The sequence below is a fragment of the Chenopodium album genome, chromosome 20 (assembly GCF_948465745.1).
Source record: "Chenopodium album chromosome 20, dcCheAlbu1.1, whole genome shotgun sequence".
NCBI lineage: Eukaryota > Viridiplantae > Streptophyta > Magnoliopsida > Caryophyllales > Amaranthaceae > Chenopodium > Chenopodium album.
The window spans coordinates 13,053,448-13,066,734 of NC_137853.1; the positions used below are offsets into that span (position 1 = coordinate 13,053,448).

The following is a 13,287-nucleotide window of genomic DNA, read 5'->3' on the forward strand; positions in this document are numbered from 1 at the left end:
CGACTCCGACTTCACTATCCGACCTCCGACTCCGTTCTGACCCGACTCCGAGTTTTTTTTTTCATTATTCAATATACTTTGAGATGTTGGGCTATGTGGGCCTTTACAACCCACACCCAATGGCACCATGACCCACACAAAAATCCACTATCTATTGGAGTTGGAGTCGGATAAACCGTCAAAGTCGGACATTTGTAGGAGTCGGGTTTTTTCTCGGATTTTTTGTAGGATCCGACTCTGACCCTCCTCCGACTCGGAGTCGGATTATTTTAACGGAGTCGAACTCGGATTACTTTTTTCTCGGACTCGGAGCGGATTTTTTTACCTCAAATCGGGACGGAGTAGGGTCGGATCCGGACTGAATTGCCATCCCTAATTTGGATTAGGAAACCTCCAAACCCACTTCTTATTATACCCACCTAAAGTTTTTCCCTTGTATTTCTTAAAAAAAAGTTTTTCCCTTGTATTTTCTTAATAATAAAAAAACAAAAAAACAGTTTTCCCCTCATTTCCCCTCCAATCTCACGTAAACCTCACCCCTCTGGCCCCCTCACAAATTATATTGTTGCTTTGCCTCTTCTTCCTATTCAGTCATCAACTAACGAAAAAAAATAAATAAAAAAAAAAACGGTGCTGCCGCTGCTCAACCACCGGCGCCGACGCTGCTGTCCGACCACCGCGACTCTATTAGGCTTAGTATGTATGTGCAGTTGACGTTCTCCGTTGAATCCCATTGAAGCAGCTTCTGAGGTAAGTTGTTTGTTTTTGTTATCATCATATCAATTTCACAATCTAATTTAATTCTCAGTACATTAAGTGTAGGGTTCGAAAATCTGAATTATTGGTTCTAAGTTTTAAAATAACCAGAATAAATCATTAGCCTAATTTGATTATTGAACCAATTATCCCTTAATTTATTGTTGTCTTTGAACTGCCGACTAATAACGGTAGTTTTCGGCGATGCTCGAGCTCGATATTGTAATGGGTTAACTCGGGTTGTAATTTGTTGGTAGTAATGTCGAGGCCTTTGTAAAGTTGGATTTTGTCGGAGTTAATGATTTCGGAAGGGAAATAAGTTCCGAGTTTAATTGAAAGGCCTGATTTTCCTGAACAAGTGGGAACCATTATGATTACGTGTTTTTGGTCTTTTTCCTTTACTCGCCGCCGTCTATGGCGGCAGGCAGCGGAGGAGAAGGTGTTCATTTGGAGTGTTGTTGGTGGTGGTGGTAAAGGTGGTCTTTTTCCTCATAAATTGATGGTTTTGTTATGTCACTTTTTTTTTTTTTTTTTTGATATCGTACGATTCCTTATGACTATTCATGTTAGCCGACCCCAGTTCATTTTGCGACTAAGGCTTTGTTGTTGTTGGAAGTAGTGGTGAATATCAACTTCAATTATTAAGGGACATTCCCATGAATCCAATTTCTTAAGCCCCTGAAGTATTATACCATTTTGCTTTCACTGATTTCATTATTTCAAATAAATTGCCTCTATTAGGCTTAGTATGTATGTGCTTAAATTTGGAAGTTCATATACCATATTTATGATAATCTAACTCTGTACCACTTGATTAAGTTATGGTTCATAATTCAGATCAATGTAATCTGAAATCTAAGCTAACTTCTTCGTATAAAATTTAAATTTAAGGTAATAAGTTACTTCTTGTTAAAATTAACTAGTGTGTTAATATTTCTTTTTAGTCTTTTATGATTGTTAATGTTTCATTGCACCCTTTCCCTTCTTTTGATTAATTATCAAGTTACGTATGAAATTGGTAGACCTTTAACAATAATATATTTTGTTGTAATCTCTTTTTCTCTCTTCCTCCATTAATGAATCTTTATCTTTCTCAATTGTACAGTAATATTTTCAACATTGAGAAGAATTGGCAGCTTTTGGTCTAAACAACTAAATATTATCATTTGCACCCTCTTCTTGTGCGAAAACTATGGGTAAGTTCTTTACCTTTTAAAGTATAATTGCATTGTTTATAACTGAATTAAATTGAAGGGATGTTTAATTATCGTTTTGCTAAATTTGTTTGCGCATTATTTCAATATTTTAAATTTTCTTTCCTTTTTTCAAATTCATTCAGAAAAGATGGCTTCGCGTAAGGAGAAGCGAAAAGCTGCTAGACAAGAAAAGAAACAACATAAACATCAATCTCTGCTCAACCATCAGGTTCATACCTTTTTTTTTTTTTTTTTTTTTTTTTTTTTTTTTTTTTTAAGGGGGGGGGGGGGGGGGGTGGGGGTTCGGCTTAGTATTTCTAGGGTTTTTGGGACCTTTTATTTGTGTTTTCTGTAATTTTCTCTTATTTGACTTTCGTATTTATTGGATACCGTAGAAATTTAGCAAATCTAAAAAGAACTCAAACAATTTGAGGAATGGTAGTGTGAAAGAGGGTGTGGTTTCTTTGGTTGAGAATGCGAGTACAGAAGGAAAAAAAAGGAAGTTATCTATGATGGAGAGTGATAGTGACGACGGTAATGCTAAGCCTGCTGTTAAGAGTAGGATGCCCAAGAAATATCAAAAGGTCGGTAGAAAGAGGACAAGGTTTGAGGAGTTTTTGGAAATGGATATGAAGTCAGGGCCGTCGATGGAGGAGGACTTAGAAATGGAACGGAAGTTGGCTAAAAGACTGAAATTGAAAAATGGTAAATTGGATGACGGTGGTGATGGACTTGATTTTTTATTTGAAGGTATCCCGTCTTTTCATGATTCATCCGAAAAAGTATACGATAAACAAGATGACAGTGAAACAGAAAGTTTACTAGAAGATGATGATAGGAACAAAAAGAAAAAGAGAAAGAAAGTGAAAAAATCGGGGCGAGAATTTGGTGTTGACAAAGATGATTCTCATGATATGCAAGCTAAAGAGAGCAATTTATTTGCATCTGCTGAAGAGGATGAGGCAAATGACAGCAGCGAAACAGAAATTGTTGAAAGGACTGAAAAGAAAAAAAGCAAGAAGAGAAAGAAGAAGAGAAGAAACGCGGAGCAAGAAAGTGGTTCTGATGATGGTGATGATGCTACTAATAAGAAACAAGCCGAAAACATGTCACTTGATTTAGATGAAGAGGGTGAGGAATCTACAGTGTTAGAAACGGATACTGGTTTACAGAGCATTGGCAAGTATGTTGCACCTCATTTGAGATCTAGATCTGGTGATGATTTGCAAGAGTATGTACAAATTCGAAGACGAGTACGAGGTAATAATTAATGATTTCTCCAGTGATTCTTTTCTTTCCATTCTTTACGACGCTGAATTTTCTCCCCTTTGCTTTAGGTCTGCTGAACAGGATGTCTGAGTCTAATGTGGAGTCTATTACTGGAGAAATTTTCTCAATATTTCAGGTATACCAGTTTTGTTTAAACAAATTGCTGCTGAAATCTTGTTTTATTTATTTATCTTTTCCAATACTCTATAATATGATTAATATCTAATGTTGTGTAGGCTCATGTGTGTCAAATGGCCTGACCTAGTGCTATACATACTTCATTTTGCCGGCTGCTTAACATTAGAACTTCTGTGGGAAAACACTTGATAATTTACCCCTTATTTTATGTCTATCCTCCCCATGCTTCACTGCTATTTGTGCCTTAGGTATCTTAGATATATTCTTTATGATTCTGTTGGTGTCGAACAATTTTCTATCCCAAAATATCTGTCTGGTTCTTTCTTAAAAAAAAACAAGGTCTGGTTATCATTTGCCTTTAGTTCAACTTACTGTTTTTTTTTTTTTTTTTTTTTTTTTTTAAAATAATTTATTATTTCTATAGTCTGTCAGTCGTGCTATTGCATCACAAATTGTCAGTGAAGAGGTTTTGGCTTCATGTGCTGGAGGTCCACGAGGAAATGAACAGTAAGACTCTGACATTTTTTTAATAAAAATTTTGATTCTAACATTGATGTCACTTGTATGCTGTTATTCTGTGAGAATGTTTTCCTTAAGATTACAGGGGATGTAGGCAATTGTCATAATCGTATTTATCTTTTAGATAATCAGTCTCTACCAATGTCCTCTTCCATCTCATCATCATCATCTTTCTCATCCGATTGCCATGACTCTACGACACTATGAGATGTTTGGGGAGCATTTAGCACCATTGTCATTCATTTATCACACTAGGTTGAGCCGTTTAGGTGACGATTTGGGGGCATTGGGCATTTGGGCTTCCCTAATCTCTCATTATTCTGATGCTAAGTTGCTTAGCCTCAGTTCTCTACCAAGTTCCAAGCTACCAACGCTCCATGTGAATTTCTACTCTCAAACACAAACTCATCATTTTCATCATCACAAAAATTATCTAATGATGTGAACACACCATCATTTCTTGTTGGCTGTATGGCTATGCTTAAGGAGCCTTTGTGTCCACTATTAGGTTCATTTCATAGAACTGAACTAAATGATAATCTTGCAAAATTACTATGTATGGGAGAGGTCATATAATAAGATAGAGAAAGGGATTTAGGAAACACAAGCTATTAGGTTGCCACTCATAAGACAAATCCAGCCTTCTGCTTTCTTTTCCTGCCCTCAGAAGGTTGGAACTCAAATCTCTAGGTCCTTTTCTCTTTAATTGGTGGGTGGCCAGGTGGGTGAATTAGTGATGCTGGATTTCTATCCCTTCACCTGTCCAGTCTTTCTCTGTTCTTTGCATATGATGGTCATACCTTTTAATCTTGTATTCTTCCAGAGATCTTAGTTCTGTTGCTTTGTGTTCACATAGAAGCTTTAATGTTCCCTTGGGCTTATTTTTGTTGTCACTCTTATTGTGCTCTGTCAGATGAAATATGCTTTTTTTTTTTTTTTTTATATTTAAAAATAGGTATTTCAGTTTGAAATTTTGTTTTGGCGGTATGTTATCTATGTTTTTGAGCTTGGAGTTTGCCAATAGATAAATATTTGTTTTTTTTTTTTTCTTTTTTTAAACTATTTTATAGTATAGGCAAATAGGGTTAAGGCTTGGGTTTTATGGTGTTTCTTCCTTGCATTGTACCTCCAAGCTACAGTATTGTTTAAAGTATATTGCTTAGTTGCTCTTGTTATTTAGCATTTGAAGTTTGTTTTTATATCACATGAACACAAAGGGGATAAAGTTGTTTAGTATGTTGTTAAGTCAACTTTGCTTCTTTAGACTCTTAAATATAGTTGCATGTATGCCAAGATTTGACTCAGTGTTGTCTACTTCTTGTCCAAATCATATTTAATTGTCCTTTGTTATTTATGTTTGAGTTGATCGCTCATGCATACAACTGATTCAAGAATTACATATATGACATGAAGGTATGCAGCAGTATTTGCAGCATTTCTAGCAGGTATGTCATCCATGATTGGAATAGACTTTGGTGCGAGGTTCATGGCATCCCTTGCAAAATCATTTGAGGTACTAGCTTTGTATCTTTGCTTTGGAAAATCAGAATTTTATTAAGTATCTAGTTTTTACTCCCACCGTTTCTTTTATATATTCAGTAAGGTATGAGTAAAATTTCTAATTATTTAATATTTGAAAATGTGTTTCAAGTCAAATCTATCAAGATCCCACATTATATCATTTTGATGTTTATATAGGCAAAGTTTTTAAAAGTTTGCCATAACCGTCAAAACTCAAAGAATTTAAAGGAATGGAGGGAGTAGTTGTTTACAAATTTGGTTTAGTATCATGGATTAATATTGGTCAATGTGCCTAAATCTTGTTTGGACTGCAATTTTCTGCCGCATGCTGACTATATTAAGTCTGATTATTGTCTTCATATTAGGATGAATACTCCAAGGAAGATAATCTATCCCTCAGAAATTTGTCACTTCTCCTTTCCTACCTGTGCATATTTGGAGTGTGCTCTAGGTAAGATTTATGCTACTAATTTTTGTGTGTTCATCCAGCTTGTGTGTTGGTTTAAGGAATCAAATGATTTTGTGTTTATATTGCAAAACTTCTGTAGCTGTGTATTAGTTGGGTAGTTGCTTGTCAATTATAAACTCATTGATGTTGTCAATCTGTGTTGCATGGATAGTTGGATACTATGGGTGCCAGGTGAAAAACATTTGATTGAGGGTAGCATTATTAAAGCATTTTTATTTGACTGAATTCAATAAATGTACCTGTAGTTTTTCTTACTGTCATACTGTTCTTATGCTCTAAATTCAATAAATTTGTTTCATTTTACAATTTTGTTCACAATTGCAAGAATGGTTATGGTGCCTTGGGAATGGATACGCTGACCATGTTGTGGTTGTAGCACACTTTTGATTTAAAAGTCTTTTTAGGATATTGTATTGAATGTACAAGTTGACTATTATAGGCATAGAACCAAAACTGGGGATACATGGGGGATATTTTACTATGTCTTTGAATAGCCAGTAACTTTTGAGTGAAATACAGACATTTAATTCAGGGTGATTTAGGGTAGGAACATTTGTTTGGATGTCTCGGGTTTTTGAAACACCCCGTACTAAACTGGATATTTCCTATCGGTCAAACCTTGTACAATACAGCCTAACTGAAAAATTAAACAATACAGCTATTTTGTACCATTCTTGGAGCACTTGCTGATCCATTATTTGTTGTGATTGGGAAGCAAAGGGAGTGTATATTACCATGCCAGTTAATTCGGTGCCGTGTTGGGAAGAAATGATGGAATTTTACAAGAAGATAGTCTTATGGTTTACAATTTGTGTGGCTTACGTATCAAAATTATATAGTGTAGCTTGCATTTGATGTTGTCTCATTAGGTCCTTACAAACGCTCATGATCCCATCTTAATTTAGCTTTGTTTTTTGTTCTATTTAATGATTTTCCTTTCTATCTTATATAAGAAATTCTGCTTTGTATGCTCTGCTTCTGTCAGGCTTTAGCTTTGCACTTGTGTCTTTCCTACAAACTTTTAGCGTGAGGTTCTCTAATTTTTGGTATATAGTTTGGCTAGTCAATGAAGAGTAGATCACTTTGAATGTCCTCCTAACTGTTGAGGACATTGGTCATTACTTGAATTGCTCATATGTTATCTACTTGGAGCTGTTATACTATGCTATTATGATACTAGTATTGCTTTTGTCAACTAACTCTGACTTTTGCATCCACCTTGCAGTGACTTGATTTATGATTTTCTGATCAAGCTAAGCAAACAGCTGGCAGAGATAGATGTTTCTATTGTATTAACGATTTTACAATGTAAGGACTTCCTTTCCTTTCATGATTATTCAAAGTGATGCATAAATTGAAGCAACTCTCTCTCTTCTAGTCTATTAGTTCCTCCTGCAGTTACTCCAGTTAGTGGAGATTGATATATACTTCATTTTTTTTTTAAGATGAAGCACTTAGAAATTTACACTATTCACACATTATATAATCTCTCTCTCTCTTCTTTTTTTTTTTTTTTGGTGATTTTTAGTTCAGTAAAAAAAAAAAAAAAAGTCATGTGGGGGGTCTTGTTAGATTTGTCTTAATTCTTAATATTAATTGTTTATAATATTATTTTATAATCTTTATTTATTGATGATTAAAGATATTAATGGCTGAATATGCATTGGTAATAGTAAAAATGAAGTGTTTCTTTCAAATAAAACGGAGAAAGTAGTGGCTTATATTTTTATTAGATCTCTTTTGACTTCCAATTCATACTTTTCTTGCTGTTTCTCACTTGTCATTCTTTATAATGTATGTAAACTGCTGCCAATATCTGTTCAAATTGTTGTTCTCATTAGAACATATCATAAAGCTGACAAAACTAATCATACTTGGGTTTACTTAACAGGTTGTGGAATGAAGTTGCGGGGGGATGATCCTACTTCCATGAAAGACTTCATCTCAAGTGTCCAAAGTAGAGTGAATGAGTTAAAGGCTACATCAGGAGATGCGGAGATGGTTACATATAGCAAGAGGGTATGATTTTGTGACATTCTGAGATTATTCATGGATCTCTTTTTTGTTTTTTTTCTTCCCCTTGCAATTGTTCATGGCATCATGTGATAAAACAAGTTATATGTTGCAGATGGAATTTATGCTTGAGACTATATGTGACATCAAGAACAACAAGAAGCGTGCTAAGGAGGATTCTTCACCACACACGCGCATCAAAAAATGGCTGCAAAAGGTGTTTTCCCTGTCAATTTTACAGTTTCAATCTAATTTTTTTTTTTCATTTGTTATACTTAAGGTTATTTATTGCATATGAACTAGTACTATATGCACACAATGTGTGTGTGCCATACCTTTTATATACACCTGGGTGCACATAGAGATAGGTGCATCCAAGGGTGATGTTTGCTCATTTAATATTTTTCTTCTCAATTTAAGATTTTAAAATGAGCAAAAAATATTAAGGGTGTATATAATTTTTTTACGTGCGTGAAGATTTGAAAGCAGTGTATTTTTTTTCCCCTCCAAAGAGATCTAAGCAATATTGTCAATAATAATATCATCAATAATATTAGGAAAGGAATATTATTTGACTTTGGGGTATTATGGGTAGTTCTCGGACACTAACTTTTTATTCCTTCCTCTTCCCCTTGCTTATATGATAAAGATGTTAGATTTATTTTCATGGATTTTTTGTTTTTATTCGGACCTTCCGCAACTCTAATCTATTTCTTCTGGTAAGCATATTAGTAATCTAACCTTATTTTTCTTGGAGCTAACTAGTGGTGAGAAAAGTCAAAGGCATGTTTACTTGGCAAAACTAATCATTTTACACAATTAAAAGTTATTTGCTACAAAATGAGAAAAAAAAAACCAATTAAGCTTGAGTTATTCATTACGCTTTTGAAATTAGACAATCAACTATATTGGAGGATATGTGATTTGTTAGAGAAATTTTATAAAGCAATTTATAGTTGATATTGTAGTCTGGAAAGCCTTGATATTGTATGAGAGTGGAAAGTAGAATTCTTTCTGCTAAGCACTTTTTCCAAAAGAAAGTGGTAGGAACTTTGCCTGGTTCTCATCATTTGCTTGATATTCAATATTAAATTATTAAGATGTGCTCCAGTTATGGTGATCTTTAGGTAAAAGTGAATACTGATATTAATGCTTAATTAATTAATTCTAGTTTTTCGGCAATGAATGTAGCCAAGAGGTCACATAATTGGGGTGGTCTTTTGGATCTCATAAAGGTGCAACATCAGGACCCTCCCAAAATGGATAGCAAAGGGTAGTTCCATCACCACCCCATCTAGGGGCAGGTCCTAAATGGACCGGGAAATAGGGGTGGTTGAAATAGGTATTGACAAACTCGGATTTGCATTCGAGGATCCCTTCCGCCGCTATTCCGGCTCATATTAAGAAGCCGATCTTCACTCCACCCAACCCATGGGATTCCCACTAGGCCTCTCTTCAACTTATACTAGATGATCCCCTTTGTGGAGGGAGGTGCAAATATTTCTCCTTCTCACGCCCCTCGTTCCCTCTTCTATGCATGGTGCTAATTTGTTTGATTTTGCTCTTCAATTCCAACTTGACTTGATAGCTAGAGCCTAAGCTTCAGCTTTTAGTTATCAAGAAATAGTTGATAGCTCTAATAATTGAATAATCAAATCTATGATATGCATATGTTCGTCATTGTAACATCAAGCCATATGTTAACTATCCCTATTTCTTGGTGGAACAAGGATTTGTTTGTCCCTAGGTTAGGGTGGTGATGGCAGCACCCCTTGCAATTCATACTGGGAGGATCCCAATTTTGGTCCTTCAATCTCACGACTATAGGAGGCCGGGGGTTGTGGGTATGCTTATGACCGTACCAATCTTCACCCTAAACTTTTGGGTAGTGGGGCCTTTCGGGTAAGCCAGTTCTTGATGGTTGGTCTCACATCTGTGAGGGAAAGATGGTAAATAAGAGACTCGAAGAGGAAATATTTAGGATGATAGAAATAGAATAGCTTATGACCCTGCCTATCTTACCCTTATCCTCCTGTTAAGCCTTGTCAATTGTTGGTTTTCTCCCCTCCTTCCCCATGTGTATTTCTGTAAATTTAGCTTGGGAGGGGGGGGGGGGGGGGATTGAGGGGGTAGCTTGGAAGAAAGAATTAAGGGTTTGTGCTTTATTGTTGTCTAGCTCTCTACCCTTATTGCTTTATTTTTGTCTAGCTCTCTACATTTTTCTAAATAAATAAATAAATAAAAGAGATAGAGAAAGAAGAAGAAAAGTTTGAAAGTATTAGACTCCATTATTTTTCATTGCTTCAAATGCTCATCTATCGATAATGTTAACTTTTGCATCTGATTTTTGTGTGGGACATGTGTGGCAAAGTATTTAGGACAAAATTTGTTTTTCATCACCATGAACTACAGTCTTATTTGTTTGTTAAAAATTATCTCTATTATTTGCAGCTTAGAGTCGATGACATTACACTCAGGGGGGTCAAATGGAGTAAGCTGCTTGATCCCAACAAGAAAGGGCAGTGGTGGTTTTCTGGGGACCTATCTTCTCAAACAGTAGATGTTCGTAAAGTTGCTGGTAAGATGGACAAAGAGGTTAATGAGGCCCAAAAAATGCTGAACCTTGCTGCCAAACAAAGAATGAATACAGATACCAGAAGGGCAATTTTTCTTGTTATAATGAGTGGAGAAGATTATATTGATGCATTTGAGCAATTATTGAGCTTGAATCTGCAAGGAAAGCAGGTCTGTGCTTTGATTTCTGCCTGCACCACAGATACATTTGAAGTTGATTTGTCAATCGTTATTTTTGTTCTTGGCATCAGTATTGAACTTCAGCTCTTTTACATGTTGCAGGACAGAGAGATCATGCGAGTTCTTGTTGAGTGCTGTTTGCAGGAGAAGTCCTTTAACAAGTATTATACAGCTCTTGCTTCTAAGCTTTGCAGTCATGACAAAAACCACAAGTTCACTCTTCAGGTTTGACTTCAAAAAATTTTCTTGTAATAAGTATGTCTTATATGCCAACTATATAGCTTGGGGCTTGGGCAGATGGGTTAACAGCAAGTAAATATAGCCTGGTGACATATATTTACATATTGTTATTTTGATTTCCATCTGTCCAGCCACCTTCAAAAAGTTTTCCCTCCCATTTCTGGCTCCCCCATGTGTCTTGCTATAGCCAAAAAGTCCAAAGATTCATCACAATTTGACAGATTTACAGCTAGGGCTGTACAGAGTGCGGTTTAGACCGCATTTTGCGGTTTGGTGCGGTTTGCGGTTTACAAATTGCGGTCCGGTTTTTGAAAATGACCAGACCGCAGTTTGCGGTTTGGTGCTGTTTCCAAAAATATTGAGACCAAACCGCACCGCAAACCACACTTTAATGCGGTTTGCAATTTTTATACTATATTTTCATTAAAATTATATAAAAGAAATAAAATATATGAACTAATCTTTGACTATTAGTTTTTTTATTTGAGAGAATTTGACTATTAGTTAATTAAAGGTTAATAAAAAGAGTTTAATTTTTGAATTATAAACTAATAATTATAAAATAAAATAAAAGTATTGTTTTTAAAAGAATAATTACAATTTTAATAAAACATGGTTAATCCACAAACCGCATTTTGCGGTGCGGTTTGGTGCGGTTTTTTTAAAAGTTCGGTTTGGTGCGGTTTGAAAAATTTCAAACCGCACTTTTGCGGTTTGGTGCGGTTTATGATCCAAACCGCACCGCGAACACCCCTATTTACGGCAACATGTCATTGGCAAGTTAGGGTGGAGGTCAGGTTGAATTAAACAATTGGAGGTCTGAAGGAAGAGTTTGATTTCTAATATGAATATTAATTAGTTTATAATGTACTAAATTATATAATTTCTTGCATGGATTAATAAAGATGAGTGAATCCTTTTAATTATTGACAGGAACCCGATACAACACAGCCTGTTTGACCGTCCTAATGTTACCTTATTTTAAGAAAAAAAATATTCTATACAGTTTGTAGAGGACACCATAAAGCTTATATCAAATCAGTGGTGCAAGTTATGGTGAAAGCTACTGGTATAAGACTTGGGTATCTAAACGGATACGCCCTCCGTTTTTTTTTTTTTTTGCTTCACTTCCCATAATAGGCCTATTTGTTTATTTATTCATTTATTTATTTTAAGTGCATCACCTCCCATAATCGGCCTTTTTTTAGTGCCTCGATTCACTTCCCTATTTGGAAATCTTCTATATCATTTTAATTTGATCTATGCCTCCCTCCTCTAATGGTCCAGACTTACTTTTAACAATAAATAAAAAGGTGTGAAACAAAGAACATAAGTATGTCTTAACCTTTTTTTTTGCTAAAATTATGCAGTACTGCATTTGGGACCATTTGAAAGAGCTGGAGTCCATGCCTTTGATGAGATCAATGCACCTAGCTAAGTTTGAGGCCGAAATGTTTGCAAGCTTCACTCTTTCCCTTGCTGCTTTGAAAGTTGTCGATCTGATTGATGCCACCCAGCTTACAGCAAAGAGGATAATGCATTTCCGGATGCTCTTTGAGGCACTTTTCGAGTACCCAGATAATGTTGTGTGGAATGTTTTTACACGTGTCACCATTACCCCTGAGCTGGAAGAACTCCGAAATGGCCTGGAGTTATTTATCAGAGAGTATGTTGTAAGCACAAATAAAACTGCTGCTAAAAAATTCAAGCTTATTAAGAAAGCGCTTAACAACGCCGAAGGTGTTCTGATGTAGATCTAATTACAGGCCGCAAGTTAAGATAGGAAATGACAGTTAACTTGCTAGCTAACCCAACGGGTTAAAGTTTTGGTCATTTGAGATTTTGAGTAGTGGCAGTTTAAAGAATTTCACTGTTAAATTTAGATAGGAAGAACTTTTAGAATGAAATTTTGTTTCTGTATTTATCACTTGTTAAATTATCCAATAAAATAATTTTTGTGATGATTTAATTGTCATTTCATGGCTTTGTAAATTTTTTCCAGAGCATCTATGATTCACCTGACGTTACCTTGTAGTTTGTACACCTAATGCTGATATACCTGCTCATTTGGACAACTCCAAATTAGGGATGTCAATGGGGCGGGGCGGATGTTGGCCTTCCCATCCCCATCCCCACTTAAAATTTTCATCTCCATCCCCATCCCCATCCCCGCGGCGGGTCTAATATTCATCCCCATCCCCGCCCCAGCGGGTACAACTCCAAAACCATCCCCGCCCCACCCCCACTTGGATATCTATCCCCGCCAAATCCCCACCAAATACCCGCCTAATCCCCACCCAAGACCCACCAAATTTCCGTGTCTCAAATACACAATCCTACATAATTAATACGGATTATAATATTAAAAAAAAAATTCTTAATATTACACACATTTTTGTTTATAATATAAGT

General features: G+C 35.7%; 1 protein-coding gene across 1 annotated transcript; it reads left to right on the plus strand.

Moving 5' to 3' along the window:
- Positions 1 to 506: 506 nt before the first annotated feature.
- On the plus strand, positions 507 to 12,839 carry LOC145598230 (uncharacterized). Its single transcript, XM_081654563.1, has 14 exons — positions 507 to 750; positions 1,862 to 1,952; positions 2,096 to 2,181; positions 2,348 to 3,212; positions 3,290 to 3,357; positions 3,784 to 3,866; positions 5,292 to 5,391; positions 5,765 to 5,850; positions 7,094 to 7,176; positions 7,760 to 7,887; positions 7,997 to 8,098; positions 10,333 to 10,626; positions 10,738 to 10,860; positions 12,246 to 12,839. Exons 2-14 carry the CDS (start codon positions 1,949 to 1,951, stop codon positions 12,627 to 12,629), a joined length of 2,406 nt encoding a protein of 801 aa, XP_081510689.1. The 5' UTR covers positions 507 to 750; positions 1,862 to 1,948; the 3' UTR covers positions 12,630 to 12,839.
- The last annotated feature ends 448 nt before the right edge of the window (positions 12,840 to 13,287 follow it).

Coding starts and splice junctions, on each gene's coding strand:
- LOC145598230 (XM_081654563.1), top strand. Junction 3,867..5,291: donor GGTCCACGAGGAAATGAACA/GTAAGACTCTGA, acceptor TATGACATGAAG/GTATGCAGCAGTATTTGCAG. Junction 5,392..5,764: donor CCCTTGCAAAATCATTTGAG/GTACTAGCTTTG, acceptor TCTTCATATTAG/GATGAATACTCCAAGGAAGA.